General features: G+C 43.0%; 1 protein-coding gene across 1 annotated transcript; it reads left to right on the forward strand.

Annotated features, from left to right (window-relative positions):
- Positions 1 to 10,596: 10,596 nt before the first annotated feature.
- Positions 10,597 to 12,687, forward strand: LOC306930072 (complement C1q-like protein 4; the record flags this gene model as incomplete). The annotated part of the gene is made up of 4 exons (XM_079510815.1): positions 10,597 to 10,612; positions 11,328 to 11,432; positions 11,637 to 11,765; positions 12,344 to 12,687. 4 exons carry the CDS (start codon positions 10,597 to 10,599, stop codon positions 12,685 to 12,687), a joined length of 594 nt encoding a protein of 197 aa, XP_079366941.1.
- Positions 12,688 to 13,937: the final 1,250 nt, after the last annotated feature.

The raw sequence follows: 13,937 nt of genomic DNA on the forward strand, positions 1-13,937 counted from the left end.
CACGACACCGTCGACACGTCAAGTGAAACCAATTTTCCCAAAAATCATAACGAAAAGCAGAAAATGCACCCGATAAATGTCCTTTTCACATGATGAAACAGACAGCGCCGTCTGTTCGTCAGAGGTCAATACATGAGTGAAAAGGACATTTATTGAGTGCAGGCATTTTATTATAAGGATATCCTTCCAACGTGGAGTGTTGCTGGTTGTCTGCTTTGGCAGTCTTTTTTTTTTTGTCTTCCCAATTCAGAACCAAAAGTTTATCTCACGAAACCTTACGTTACAGAGCAGGGTCAAGAAGCCTGACCAGAGAGAGAGAGAGAGAGGGGGGGGGGAGAGAGAGAAGAAGAAAGTTAGTGACATATGTACACTAATGCATACAGTAGAGCAGATATGAATGCATACAGTAGATTAAGGACATGCATTTCATACGGACGGAGAGACGGAACTCCGCAAAGCTACTGATAAAGCGTTTTTTTGTAGGTGAATAGAAGGATGTTAAAGTGTACTCTGTATTTGTTTTTGGCTCACAGGAGCCAGTGAGCCAGTGCAGAGAAGCTAATAATAAAGATGAGAAGGAACACTAGGTGGAAATATATAGGTATTTTATGTATTTTATGTAAAAACATTACATAAAATACACAGAGGCATTCAGATACTGTAAAATGCATTCCCATAATAAAACAGTGACCGCATGGTCTGTGGGGATCAGGAGGTGGAACTATTTGAAACATTTTCTCTTATTTAAAACGTCCACAGCAGTATTGGCACAAACGACGTCTCGTATCAACCGTTCTGTTTAGCTAATCTCACTTTAAGGGCCGATTCATACTCCTATTTTACCGCTGTAGTGCCGAAATGATTTCCGCTCGTCAGAAAGTTTCAGTAGCACCGAAGAGCCGACTTTAGGACGCCCCCCCCCCCCCCCCCCCCCCCCCCCCCCCGAACCTCAAATGACGCCACATTGTAGGCTCTACAGAGACGAACCCACTTTTATTCGGCTCTAAAATAGGAGTATGAATCGCCCCTAAGCCTCAAGATCAAATTCAGAGCGAAGAGGGTCGGTATAGTCTATATTCTAAATCTGAATTGCCTTTTTTGGTTATGGAGCGGTTGTATAAATATGTCCTGGAGTTGTTTTTGGTTATGGAGCGGGTTGTATAATTATGTCCTGAAGTTGCAATTGATTGTCTCCAGTGATTTTACTAGCCTGGTTGACTACCTGGATGACCTTGTTGAGTGGTGCAACCACTCCTATAGACAGCTATGTGTGTGGCTGGGTACCTGGGTCCGAGCACGGAAATAGCATATTGTCACCACCAAGTGTCACTATTGTGCAGCCTAACACACAGACACAGAGGCCAGGGACGAGAGGTTGTACAGTACAGTACAGTACAGTACAGTACAGTACAGTACAGTACAGTACAGTACAGTACAGTACAGTACAGTACAGTACAGTACAGTACAGTACAGGGAGATTCCCATACCGGGACACAATGTTAAAAACATCCTGTTCTGGGCATGTGATCACCAAATAATAGCGACACAAAACCATGTTCTAAAATCACTGAAAATAGCCTGATCTACAATGCAACGCATTGCAACGCATTGTGAGCTTGTGCATTGGCTTTTATTTGTGTTTTTTGGTTTGTTGAGATTTGCTATTTTCATTTTCATTTTCGCTATTTGACACACAATGTAGTATTATTTTAACTTTATATGTTGGGCATTGACTTCACGGTCGAGGTGTTTTCTAGTGTGGATGAGAAGACAGTAAATGTGTTTTTTAGTGAAAATGTTATCGCCTACTGTGTGCTAGCTACTGTACTATTATAACCTGGCTAATGATCACTGCTCTGTTTGTTTCAGTTTCCATAGAATCACTGCTTTTCCAGATGTTTGAACTGGCCAGATGTTTTTGTATCCATAGAATCACTGCTTCGGAACAAGCCAGATGTTTTTTGTATTCATAGGATCACTGCTTTGCGGTATTCATAGAATTAGGGATGTCTTCCCGATATTATCTGCCGATATTTGCATAAAATCGGAAAATACCGTTATCGTTTTTTATTTTCGGTTTTCATTAATGTTCATTTCTCCCGAATTTATAATAATGTTCATTTTTATTTGGGAAAACCTTGTTACATTCATGAATGCATCCACCGGGGACATCGCACAAAACAATTAGGCATTATGTGTTAATTCCATGATGGCATACATCGGTATCGCTTGATATCGGATGATATTGGTATCGGAAATTAGGTGTTAGATATCGGATATCTTTAAAACAGTTGTCGTGTTGCATACATGCCTAAAATAGCTCTTATTTGCGCCGCCCTCGTTGAAAACAATGTATTTCCAACTCCAGCTTGTGCCCCTTTCAGGCTGCATGAACAGCGTTCCAACTCCAGCTTGTCCCCCTTTCAGGCTGCATGAACAGCGTTCCAACTCCAGCTTGTCCCCCTTTCAGGCTGCATGAACAGCGTTCCAACTCCAGCTTGTCCCCCTTTCAGGCTGCATGAACAGCGCTTGAGCGCTCGGTATCTGCCCCCTCAATATCGTAACTCTTCTATTAGATGGCTCTGGATATGCGTCCCTCACGATACGATATATGTGGGAATATTAGGCCCTCGAATTATTATATATTGGATATAATGCGATGTTGCTATTGGGGGGGAAAACAGAACAGAAGCGGTTCTACCCTGGAGGAAAATAAATTGTTCTGGACCTGATGCTCTTTTATTGACACATATCTAAAGGAGCACTTCACCCACTTTTCAACCTATCTTCATTATAATTGGTACTCATTAATACCAAACAACTAAACAAAAAAAATAGCACATAATAGAAACCGCAAGCTTTCTATTCCTGAAAGGTTACAATTCTATAATGGAAGCCATCGTTCTGTCGATAATACAAATCCAAATATATACGGTATTTAAATATTGTTTTAAGAACAAATCTGCTCAACGATGATGCCACTGGTGGACGGGCTTCTGAACTGCCCACAGCCCTCCTATGAGACACAGACTGGTTTATGAACCGCCCACAGCCCTCCTATGAGACACAGACTGGTTTCTGAACCGCCCACAGCCCTCCTATGAGACACAGACTGGTTTCTGAACCGCCCACAGCCCTCCTATGAGACACAGACTGGTTTCTGAACCGCCCACAGCCCTCCTATGAGACACAGACTGGTTTCTGAACTGCCCACAGCCCTCCAATGAGACACAGACTGGTTTCTGAACCGCCCACAGCCCTCCTATGAGACACAGACTGGTTTCTGAACTGCCCACAGCCCTCCTATGAGACACAGACTGGTTTCTGAACTGCCCACAGCCCTCCTATGACACAGACTGAGTAGGAAAAACAAATGTGCTGTTTTATCATGAACATTAGTGAGGACCAATTATATGAAGATAGGTTGAAATTGTCCTTTCATATAAAATAAATATGAATCATATTCTGAACAAGCTCTTATTGCAGCATCATCGGTGATGTGAAGTACAGTATGGAGAATGTTTGTGTGTGTAAGTTAGAGGGAGATAATTATGCTTATTGCTTATAGATGGTTATTTATTTTTTAAATGGCATACAGTATTATCATTGTTGTTTTGCACTGCATGTGGCAGTTTAATCATACAGTGTACATTTAAGTGGAAAATAAAAATAAGTATTTTACTGTACAACACTAGGCTAGTTGTAATCTGTTCATGCACGCTTTGCTGATCTCTTCTTTCTGAAAATGCATGTTTTTATTTTTCTTCCCTTTTTATTTCTACTGCTTTGCTACTGAAAGCAAGTGTCCATCAGAGGAACTCTTATTTATCTGTTCAGGGAATCTGAATAGAATTAATATCAAATGCCCCGCCCCTTTCTCTCCGACGGTGTTCTGTTACTGACAATGTTCTGACAATCTACTGAACTGTCAATGGCAGGACATTCCATGTGCCGTTTGACAACGTCACATCTACATTGAATGAATAGTTTATTTCGGTGCTTTACATTTACATGTTAAGTTTCATCATTTGCATTAAAGTTTTTTTTACAAAGGGGTAGCACCGAAAAGGTCTAGGCTGAAGCCGAAGCTTATTTTGCCTAGCCTTTAAGAAAAGAAACAAATATACAAAATGTATACAAAGAAAATAAACATAATACAAAGGAAACAGAAATAAATAAGGCATTTTTAAAAACGTAGTCATTTTAGACTTATGATAATAATCTTATGTTAATGTTTAATAGTGTTAATAATGATCTTATGATAATAATAATACGCCTGCTGCACGAATCACATTCCAGCTTTCTGCTGCACGATAACCATTCCTGCATTCTGCTGTACGATCACTTTCCAGTGTTCCCAGAAGACAATAATAAAACGGCAGAGCTAAATCTAGACAGAAATTAATCTTTTTTTCTTTTTTTTTTAATCCCGTTTAACCCATTTAGGCCCGACGTCGACATTTAAAAATGTCTATTACCTATATATGTTTCTATATTCAGTGGTGCTCAATATTTCATGTCAAGGACCCCAGAAATGATAAATGATGTAATTGGCGGCCAGCGACCCCCATCTGAAAATATGTTGTTCCAGGGAACCCCTCAGAAGCAAAGATTTGAGTTAAAAAAACGTTCGCTCTGAAAGAATATTCAAGGTTCAAGGTTCAGTGCCACATTTTCATGATTTTTCAAAAATAGCAGACCTACAAGCTCGTAGCGCGGCACTCGGTGCCGCGCTATGAGCTTATAGATCTGCTATTTTTCAATAGCTAAAGTATAACTATATAAATATAATGCTTTAAACACCAAAAGGGGTTCCCGCCCAAAATGGGTTAATCCCCTAATCCCTCGTCTAATGGAAGCATGATCCAAAATATCTAGTCCCACCCCAAAAAAACACAACAAAGTTAATCCTTGTGTGCTTTGCCCTCCTGTCCCCTCCCCATGAACCGACCAATGAAATGCTAGGTGCAGAAACTCCGTCCAATGAAAAGACAAGTGTTGTTCCATGCAGGGGGAAGTAAATAAATTGAGTCGCATTCGTTCCGGGAACTCATTCTGAACATCGTTGTGGGCATCGACTTGACTTCATTCGTTCCGGGATTCATTCGTTCCGGGATTCATTCCTTCGGTCCGGCGTTCGTCAGAACCTCGTCAGAACATCGTTCTGCGTCAGAACATCGTCAGAACATTGTTCTGCGTCGACGACGTGACTTCCAAGAATGACGGCTCGCCATCGCGGAGCGCTGCTCCTTCTCCTGCTGTGTGTGATGTGTGGCGTTCAGGGAGACAGCCGATTGGACGAGGACGAGGGACAGGGCGAGGTCGAACCAGGTACCGTACCGTACACATACTGTACCGGCCTGTGTAAAGTAACTTTGAGTGTATTTACTCGAGTACTTTACTTAACCCATTTAGGACTGAGACCAGACCAGATTCGACTAAAATGTCTTCTAAATCCTGACAGTTCTCTGAAAAAGCTCATGTTTCTATATCAGTGGTTCTCACAGGGTTAAACCTCATGTTTCTATATCGGTGGTTCTCACAGGGTTAAACCTCATGTTTCTATATCAGTGGTTCTCACATGGTTAAACCTCATGTTTCTATATCAGTGGTTCTCACAGGGTTAAACCTCATGTTTCTATGTCAGTGGTTCTCACAGGGTTAAACCTCATGTTTCTATATCAGTGGTTCTCACATGGTTAAACCTCATGTTTCTATATCGGTGGTTCTCACAGGGTTAAACCTCATGTTTCTATGTCAGTGGTTCTCACAGGGTTAAACCTCATGTTTCTATATCGGTGGTTCTCACAGGGTTAAACCTCATGTTTCTATATCAGTGGTTCTCACAGGGTTAAACCTCATGTTTCTATATCAGTGGTTCTCACAGGGTTAAACCTCATGTTTCTATGTCAGTGGTTCTCAAACTGTTTCATGTCAGGGACCCCAAAAATGATATGTAATTGGCCGCCGACCCCCATCTGAAAATATGTTGTTCTAGCGAAGAGGTAGAGTTCTTGAAAGAGGACAACACTTCTGCCAGGACAAAGAGTTGAAAACGTAAACACGATCGGCATGGATATATCACATTGGAAGTTAAACAGGACAACATGACATCAGCGTTCGAAGCACTGCTTTGCAAACTCGTCAGTGATTATCAGGCCTGGACTGACGTTATGTCCAGTGGGCAATGGGCCGCCCAAAGAATGGGACGCCCACATTGCTTTAATATGTTTTTGGGCCAAATGTTAGCCCTTTGACCCAGTCCAGCCCTGCTTTTCAGACGAGAACTCAGCGGAATTAGAGCGGAGAGAGTGTGTGTGTGTCTCCTAATCCTATGCTTCCATTTGGTGACAATTTGACCGTTTACAGACGCGACCAACAAACCGTGTTTTCCGTTGCTGATGATCATCCACTAGCGGCTTCCTTTGACAATGAATGGTAGACTGCAATCTTCCCGTGTGAACGCAATGATTAATTGATTACAGCACTAGCAAAAGACGCAAAACTTCGTCGAGGTGTGAGCTTGTAGATCGGCAGTGGTATATAGCCTACTTTGATTGATGATATAGTGTAAAACTCATTATATACAGTTATAACTACATCTCAACTCATAACCTGGAGATTGACATTCAGTATAGTGGGTGTTATGATCAAAATGAGAACATTATAATGGTGTGAAAAACAGAAAATCTGAACGCGTACGGACATGTTGGTGACCCCTGACCTCTGTAGGACATGTTGGTGACCCCTGACCCCTGACAGAGCTTTTCTACAGAACAAAAGCCTGGGGCTACACCACATGTTCCACATGGACTGAACAATATGGGGTTAATGTTAACGAAGTCCACACCCACAACACCAGAGGGAGTGCAACAAACCATGTACAACCCAAATTCGGCACAAACAAGGGACTACATTCTTTTCGCTCCTATGCCACCAAAATGTGGACTGCCCTACCAACAGTCATTAAGACATGCAAATCCCTTGACTCCTTCAAAACCGCTCTCAAGGGGCACCTACGGACGGCTGCAATTCGAAACTGGCCCCCGTAGAATCTGAATCCCCCCCCACCGCCCCCCTTTTTTCCCCTCACTGTATATGTTTCTTTTCCCTTTTTACCTCCTTTATGATGAATTCCTGTTCTGTTCTTTGACTACCGGTATATAGAAGTGTCTATTTGTACGTCTCTAAATGTTTTGATGAATTGAACAAGGTGGACCCTCTTGTAAACAAGTGTAATGCTTAAGTGGATCGTCCACTCACAGTTAACAGTCTTTGTATTGAGTTTGTGCTTGAAATGTACTGTAATTCTGCAAACTGTTAATACATATTTCAATCAATCAATCAATCAAACATGTTCCACATGGTCTGAACAATACAAATCCTAAAGATGGAAAACAGGGGAGGAAACAAATGTACCTTTTTAAGTCCATTGAACCCTAACCTCTAAATGGCTCTAAATTAGAGCAGATACTCCCAGGGCAATAATATAAACACAAAGAGCCATTTAGATTAAAGAATCAGACCATCAACACCCATTAAGGGCTGTAGATGAACATATTTAATCCCCTCAAAGGTAATCACACCTTAACATCTGACCTCCAGTAACCTCAGACATTTAGCCTCAGAGACTAGAAACCTTTAGTATAAATTACAGTAAAACTAAATATTTTTAGCAACATAAGCTTAGTTTTACTTTTAGTAGGACATTCTGATTTAAACATTGAATGGCCTGCCTAGGTTGCTTAAAGGAGCATTCAGTGATTTGGGTGATTTGGAAAAAAACCTGGTCCACCCGGTAACAAGATGTGCACATGCACACGCTCTACAGTGGGGGAAGTACAACAGACCAACAGCACGTGCACCAATGCCCGCCCCACTCGATCATGATTGGAGGAAGGCCCCTCTCATCCTGATTGGATGAAGGCTTTGCCACCCAAAGCTCAAACCGAAACTAGGGGTTTTTGACCCCAGGGGCTCACTGGGGACAGGGAGGAGCTCAGCACACTTTATAGTAGGGAGGATTATCCAAAAAATAAGAACAAATAAGTGATATTTGAATTAAGTGAAATCACTGAATATACCTTTAAACTGTTTAGCTTTAGTTTAGATTTGCCAACTAAAAATGAACACGGGCATAAAAGGAAAGAAACATAATTTCCCAGACTCTTCTTCAACAAAGATGGCGAAAGCAAACATTCTTTGTTCTGTACTTATAACTGTATGGTGCAAAACACTGACGTCCTTCAACCACCTAACCTCACATGGATGCCAAAGGTGAGTCTTAACCAGCCACGCATGTGTCTTCACCGGCCGTGCATGTGTCTTAACTGGCCACGCATGTGTCTTAACCAGCCACGCATGTGACTTAACCAGCCACGCATGTGTCTTAACCAGCCACGCATGTGTCTTAACCGGCCACGCATGTGTCTTAACCGGCCACGCATGTGTCTTAACCAGCCACGCATGTGTGTTAACCGGCCACGCATGTGTCTTAACCGGCCACGCATGTGTCTTAACCGATCGGTTTGGGTGTCAGATAACAAAATAACATAACCTTGATCCACAACAGTAATGGGTCTGCCTTGTCCGTTTTCATACTCTTAATTAACTTGTCCATTCCACCGCGGGCCGTCAGAATTATGCTTCCAGTGTAGCCTTGCAGTGCGTTGAGTGACTGTCGGCGATATAAAATAATTAAATACACGTTGTATGGTTTCTTTGATTTGGGTGTCACTGTCAGCTGACAAAATAACATAACCTTCAGCAACATTCCCAAACACATGTATGCTCTGCTCTCTACCTGTCCTCAAACGAGCATGAATCAAAATAATAATGGATTGCATACAGACAGATTATTTATTTACTGCGGAGAGAACACATTTGACTGATCACTCGTCACTCTCGTGGTGTTTTCCCCCTCTCCCTGGTTCCATAAGGATATGTCCGCATGTCTTCTCTCCCTGGTTCCATAAGGATATGTCCGCATGTCTTCTCTCCCTGGTTCCATAAGGATATGTCCGCATGTCTTCACTCCCTGGTTCCATAAGGATATGTCCACATGTCTTCACTCCCTGGTTCCATAAGGATATGTCCACATGTCTTCTCTCCCTGGTTCCATAAGGATATGTCCACATGTCTTCTCTCCCTGGTTCCGTAAGGATATGTCCACGTCTTCTCATCAAGTAAGATGTAAACATTGAGAACTGTTTTGACTGATCACTCGTCACTCTCGTGGTGTTTTCCCCCTCTCCCTGGTTCCATAAGGATATGTCCACATGTCTTCTCTCCCTGGTTCCATAAGGATATGTCCACATGTCTTCTCTCCCTGGTTCCATAAGGATATGTCCACATGTCTTCTCTCCCTGGTTCCGTAAGGATATGTCCACATGTCTTCTCTCCCTGGTTCCATAAGGATATGTCCACATGTCTTCTCTCCCTGGTTCCATAAGGATATGTCCACATGTCTTCTCTCCCTGGTTCCGTAAGGATATGTCCACATGTCTTCTCTCCCTGGTTCCGTAAGGATATGTCCACGTCTTCTCATCAAGTAAGATGTAAACATTGAGAACTGTTTTGACGTGAGGGGATGCATGGGAGGCGGCTATCAGATCAGAACACCCGAACATTTTTGCGAATAATAATAATACCACTGTTGATCATCCAGAGCCATAGAGTAGAAGAGTTGTGACATGTCAAAGATAGTACTTAGAGAGATGGAAGATGGTGTACTGCAGTGACAGTGCAGTGTACACACCAGCGTCACTGACAAGCAAACTTACGAACGTATGTGACTGGACTAATGTCGGTCCCCCCCCCCCCCCCTCAGACACGCCGTCGCTGCCCATTGTGTGGCGCGACATGAAGGTCCTGAGAGAGCTGCTGCAGCAGCTGACGGCCACCGTGGGGCGCCAGAAGGACGTGCTGGGCGGCGTGGAGCGAGAGGCCGGCAAGCAGACTGACCTGCTGAGTGACCTGAGGGTCGAACTCACCGCCGCCAAGCAAGACCTGGAGGCCACGGCCAATCGCAACGCAGGTTAGAGCGACCTGGAGACCCAGGGCCAATCACAACGCAGGTCAGAGGTCGGGTTAGAACCACCTGGAGGCCCACGGCCAATCACAACGCAGGTCAGAGGTCGGGTTAGAACAACCTGGAGGCCACGCCATGGGAACCGGTTCAGTTCTTTGTGGTTCTTAGTCCAGGAGCCAGAGCTCCAAAATTGGTCGGAAAAACTAGACCTAGTAAATTAATAAATTATAACTCTTCCACAGCAGTAGCTTTTTCTATTATTTTGCATATTTTCCTACATAATGCCTCATTTGCATATTTAAAAATGTAAAATTTGTAATAAAATAAATCATTGTCTTCGTGTAAGTAATCATTTGGGGAAGTGTCATGGTGATAACAATCTAATATAGGTATGGTTTTTCCCACTCAATTCATAATTAACGTTCTAATTTTGGAGCTCGGGCTCATGGACTATGTAACTATGTGGACTGTAAACGCTGCTCTACGCTGGCTGTACAAAATAAACCCCATTCAAAAAGAGCTCCAAGAAGTTGTGAATGTAACACAGGCTGACGTTGGATGGAGCCATGTTGCTCACCACCGGTACACGAAATACCTTTATTGAGAATTATGAAATGAGAATTTCAGAATTCTCAATAAAGAAGGTGTTTCTTGTTGTACCTGTGGTGTGCAACAGGGCTCCATCCAATATATAGTGAAGTTTCTTCAGCCCAGCACCATGCAGCCTGTCGATGTGCGTATTCCAACGTCCGTTCCTGTAACACATGCTGTTTAAAGTGTGTCACCGTTTAACAATCATATCTCTATGATACAAATACACATTGTATCTTTACAGTTTAACAATGATATGTGACTCTTTTTGATACAGAGACAGTCATGGCGGAAAGACTAACTGTTCAGGAGATGAGAAAGACTGATTTTATTTATTATTGTTATTATCCAAAATGAGTTAATAGCACAGGCAGACTCTTCACATACTAGAGCATGTCTGAAATAAAGGTCAGAGCTGAAATGTAAATATGAAATAAATGCTTAAACATGTAGCTAGGTGTAATGTTAGAGACCACAGAAGTGAACCTTTCAAGCCTGTTTTCTCAACTCGCTTTTTGTTTCTCTGTAAGACATTTACTCTATAAGCCATATCTCCAAAACTGGTGGGTCAAACTGAACAACCAATATGTCAATTTGAAGCTATGATTCCCTGCTTTTATATATATATATGACATGAAAAATCGGTCAGAAGCGGTCACATATCTCTATGATACAAATACACATTATATATATTTTCTTCCTTCAGAAATTGCAGCTAAACTGAGTGTGAGCGAGAAAACGGTCCAAGTCCTCCAGAACAGACTGAGCACCAGCGAGAACATGCTGGACGTGTTGAAGAAAACTAGCGGAGGTAATTTTACGTTGTTTTTTTACCATTTTCAATCACCCTTCATATTCATTCAAGTTTTATTTATTCTCGAAATTACACTGAGTACTGTAGAATAATTGATGCCTTTTATAATAATATAACCGTTGTGGTGCGTGCGTGCGACAGACAGACAGACAGACAGACAGACAGACAGACATCATAATGGTTGTGCTCCTGTGTCGACAGACAGACCCAAGGTGGCCTTCTCTGCCGGTCTGAGTGACGACGGTCTAGTCGGGCCGTTCAAGTCCCGGGGAACTCTGGTCTACAAGAGGGTGATCACCAACATCGGCAAAGCATACAACCCCACCTCAGGTGGGTGGTTATTTAAGCAACATTACACGCGAGGGTGTGGTTCAACATGATTATTGCCACAACAGTGATGCGGTCAGGAACGAGACGTATAGTCGAGTTTCGTAAGCATCACTGAAGTGGCAATAATGAAATGAAATGAAATGAAATGAAAACTATATTTACCCAGGGTATCTGGGCTAAGCTCAAGAACTTGTTTCCAGCCAGGCCCTGCTCATAGAACACATTTCATCGTAGTGGTTGATGCCTTGTTCAAGGGCATTTCAGCGGTGGTAATAATAACGTGTCGGACGGCTGATTCGAACTGGGAACCTTCCGGTATCTAGACCGCGCCGCTATCCGTTCGGCCACCGCTGCCACACGTTAATCACGTTAAACAACAAATGTTTACAGTTTGAGAACCACTGACATTAGAAACACAAGGTTTTTCAGAAAACTGTCTAGGATTTAGAAGACATTTTGTAGAATCGTCCCTCAGGTCTAAATGGGCTAACATGGTAATTCAAACGTGCGTGCGTGCGTGGCGTGGCGTGGCGTGTGTGTGTGTTCTCTGCGTAACAGGTGTGTTCTCTGCGTAACAGGTGTGTTCACGGCGCCAGTGAAGGGAGCGTACCACTTCAGGTTCACCGCGGCGCAGAAGGCGACGGCCAGCGAGCCGGAGGCCGTCAGCATCAACATGTACCGCAACGACCGCCTGCTCGTCAACAACTACGCCTACAACCGGCCCGGCGACGGCCCGCCCCCCACCGGCTCCACCAATAAGAGCTGGTACGTCTACATCTCCAACGGCCTGATCCTGGAGCTGGACGCCGGCGACACGGTGGACATGCGTCTGCCCCCTAGTGGCCGCTGGGACCGCTACAGGCTGTCGGACGACGCCCACAACCACAACGTGTTCAGCGGCTACCTGCTCTACGCCATGTAGCCGTGGTGAATACCAAACCACTCGCCCCTTTACCAACTCGCCCCCCGCAAAATGTTTTAATGTAGTTAACAGTTCATTTAGTATTTCCCTCCCTCTCTGAAATTATCTTGTATACAGATGTATTTGATTGTATACTAGTCGATCTCTATATACTCTATATTATATACTCTAAAATTAAGAAAGAATAACATGACACAGAGACGGTGACTGCTTAATTAAGTTAATTTAGGACCTTCTAGCAGTTAATTCAGTTTTATTAAACACATTTCTTCCATGTAGCCCATGTTTTGTAATGGCATCATCATGCTATTACGCCCGTGGATATACAGAGTGAACTTAACAATGATAAATTAATGATAATACCTTTCATATAATCACCAACATGAATTATGTTTGTTGCGAGATGGAAAAGGGGCGACTGTACCCGTTACCGCCCTGGTAACCCGACCGGTGTTGTAGTAACCATGGTAACCGACCGGCGCTGTAGTAACCACGGTAACCGACCGGCACTGTAACCCAGGGGTTCTCAACCTGTGGGTCGGGACCCTTATGTTGGGGGGGGGCTAAACAGTAAAGTGACAATTGAACGACTTTTTAATACCGTAAAAAAGAGAAACGTGACTGCATCAACGCAGTAATCAACAAACTAAAAACGGATTAAACATTGGCCAAATAAATGTAATTGTAAGAAAGAGGCAAAGATTGTGAAAATAGCTGATCTACAAGCCCACAATGCCTCGCAACGTGAGGCGTCCCTAGTTCAAGCAGAACGAGCGTTTGGACCGAGGAGAGGAAAAGAGAATGAAAGCAAAACTAAATAAATGAAACATAATCTCTCTCTCTTTCTCTCTCTCTGTCTGTGTCATGCACGCATATTTCGCATATTTCTAAATGTTTTCTGTGATAGTAGAGCAACTACACAAGCTTCCACCAATGTCTGTCTTTATTACTAATTCTACTGTCAATAAACACTGCACATGTGATGTCATCCTGATTTATGGACTCATATTTGCACCGCAATTTGTTTGGCACATGCATGGAATATAGAGAAACAAAAGTCCCAGTCATAGTTTTCTTGTTGAATGAACTTTACAGGACATTGGAATGAATTCCAATCAGACTCAGATTCACTCAGTTCCACCTGTGGAGATTTGGAGACACCAAATGTTGGGTATCATCGTCATGTCTTCAGCCCAACAAAGTTCCCAAACCAAACCAAAGGTTCGAGATGGGACGAGACGTTTTTTTAG

The sequence above is a fragment of the Electrona antarctica genome (assembly GCF_951216825.1).
Source record: "Electrona antarctica genome assembly, chromosome: 9".
Classification (NCBI taxonomy): Eukaryota; Metazoa; Chordata; class Actinopteri; order Myctophiformes; family Myctophidae; genus Electrona; species Electrona antarctica.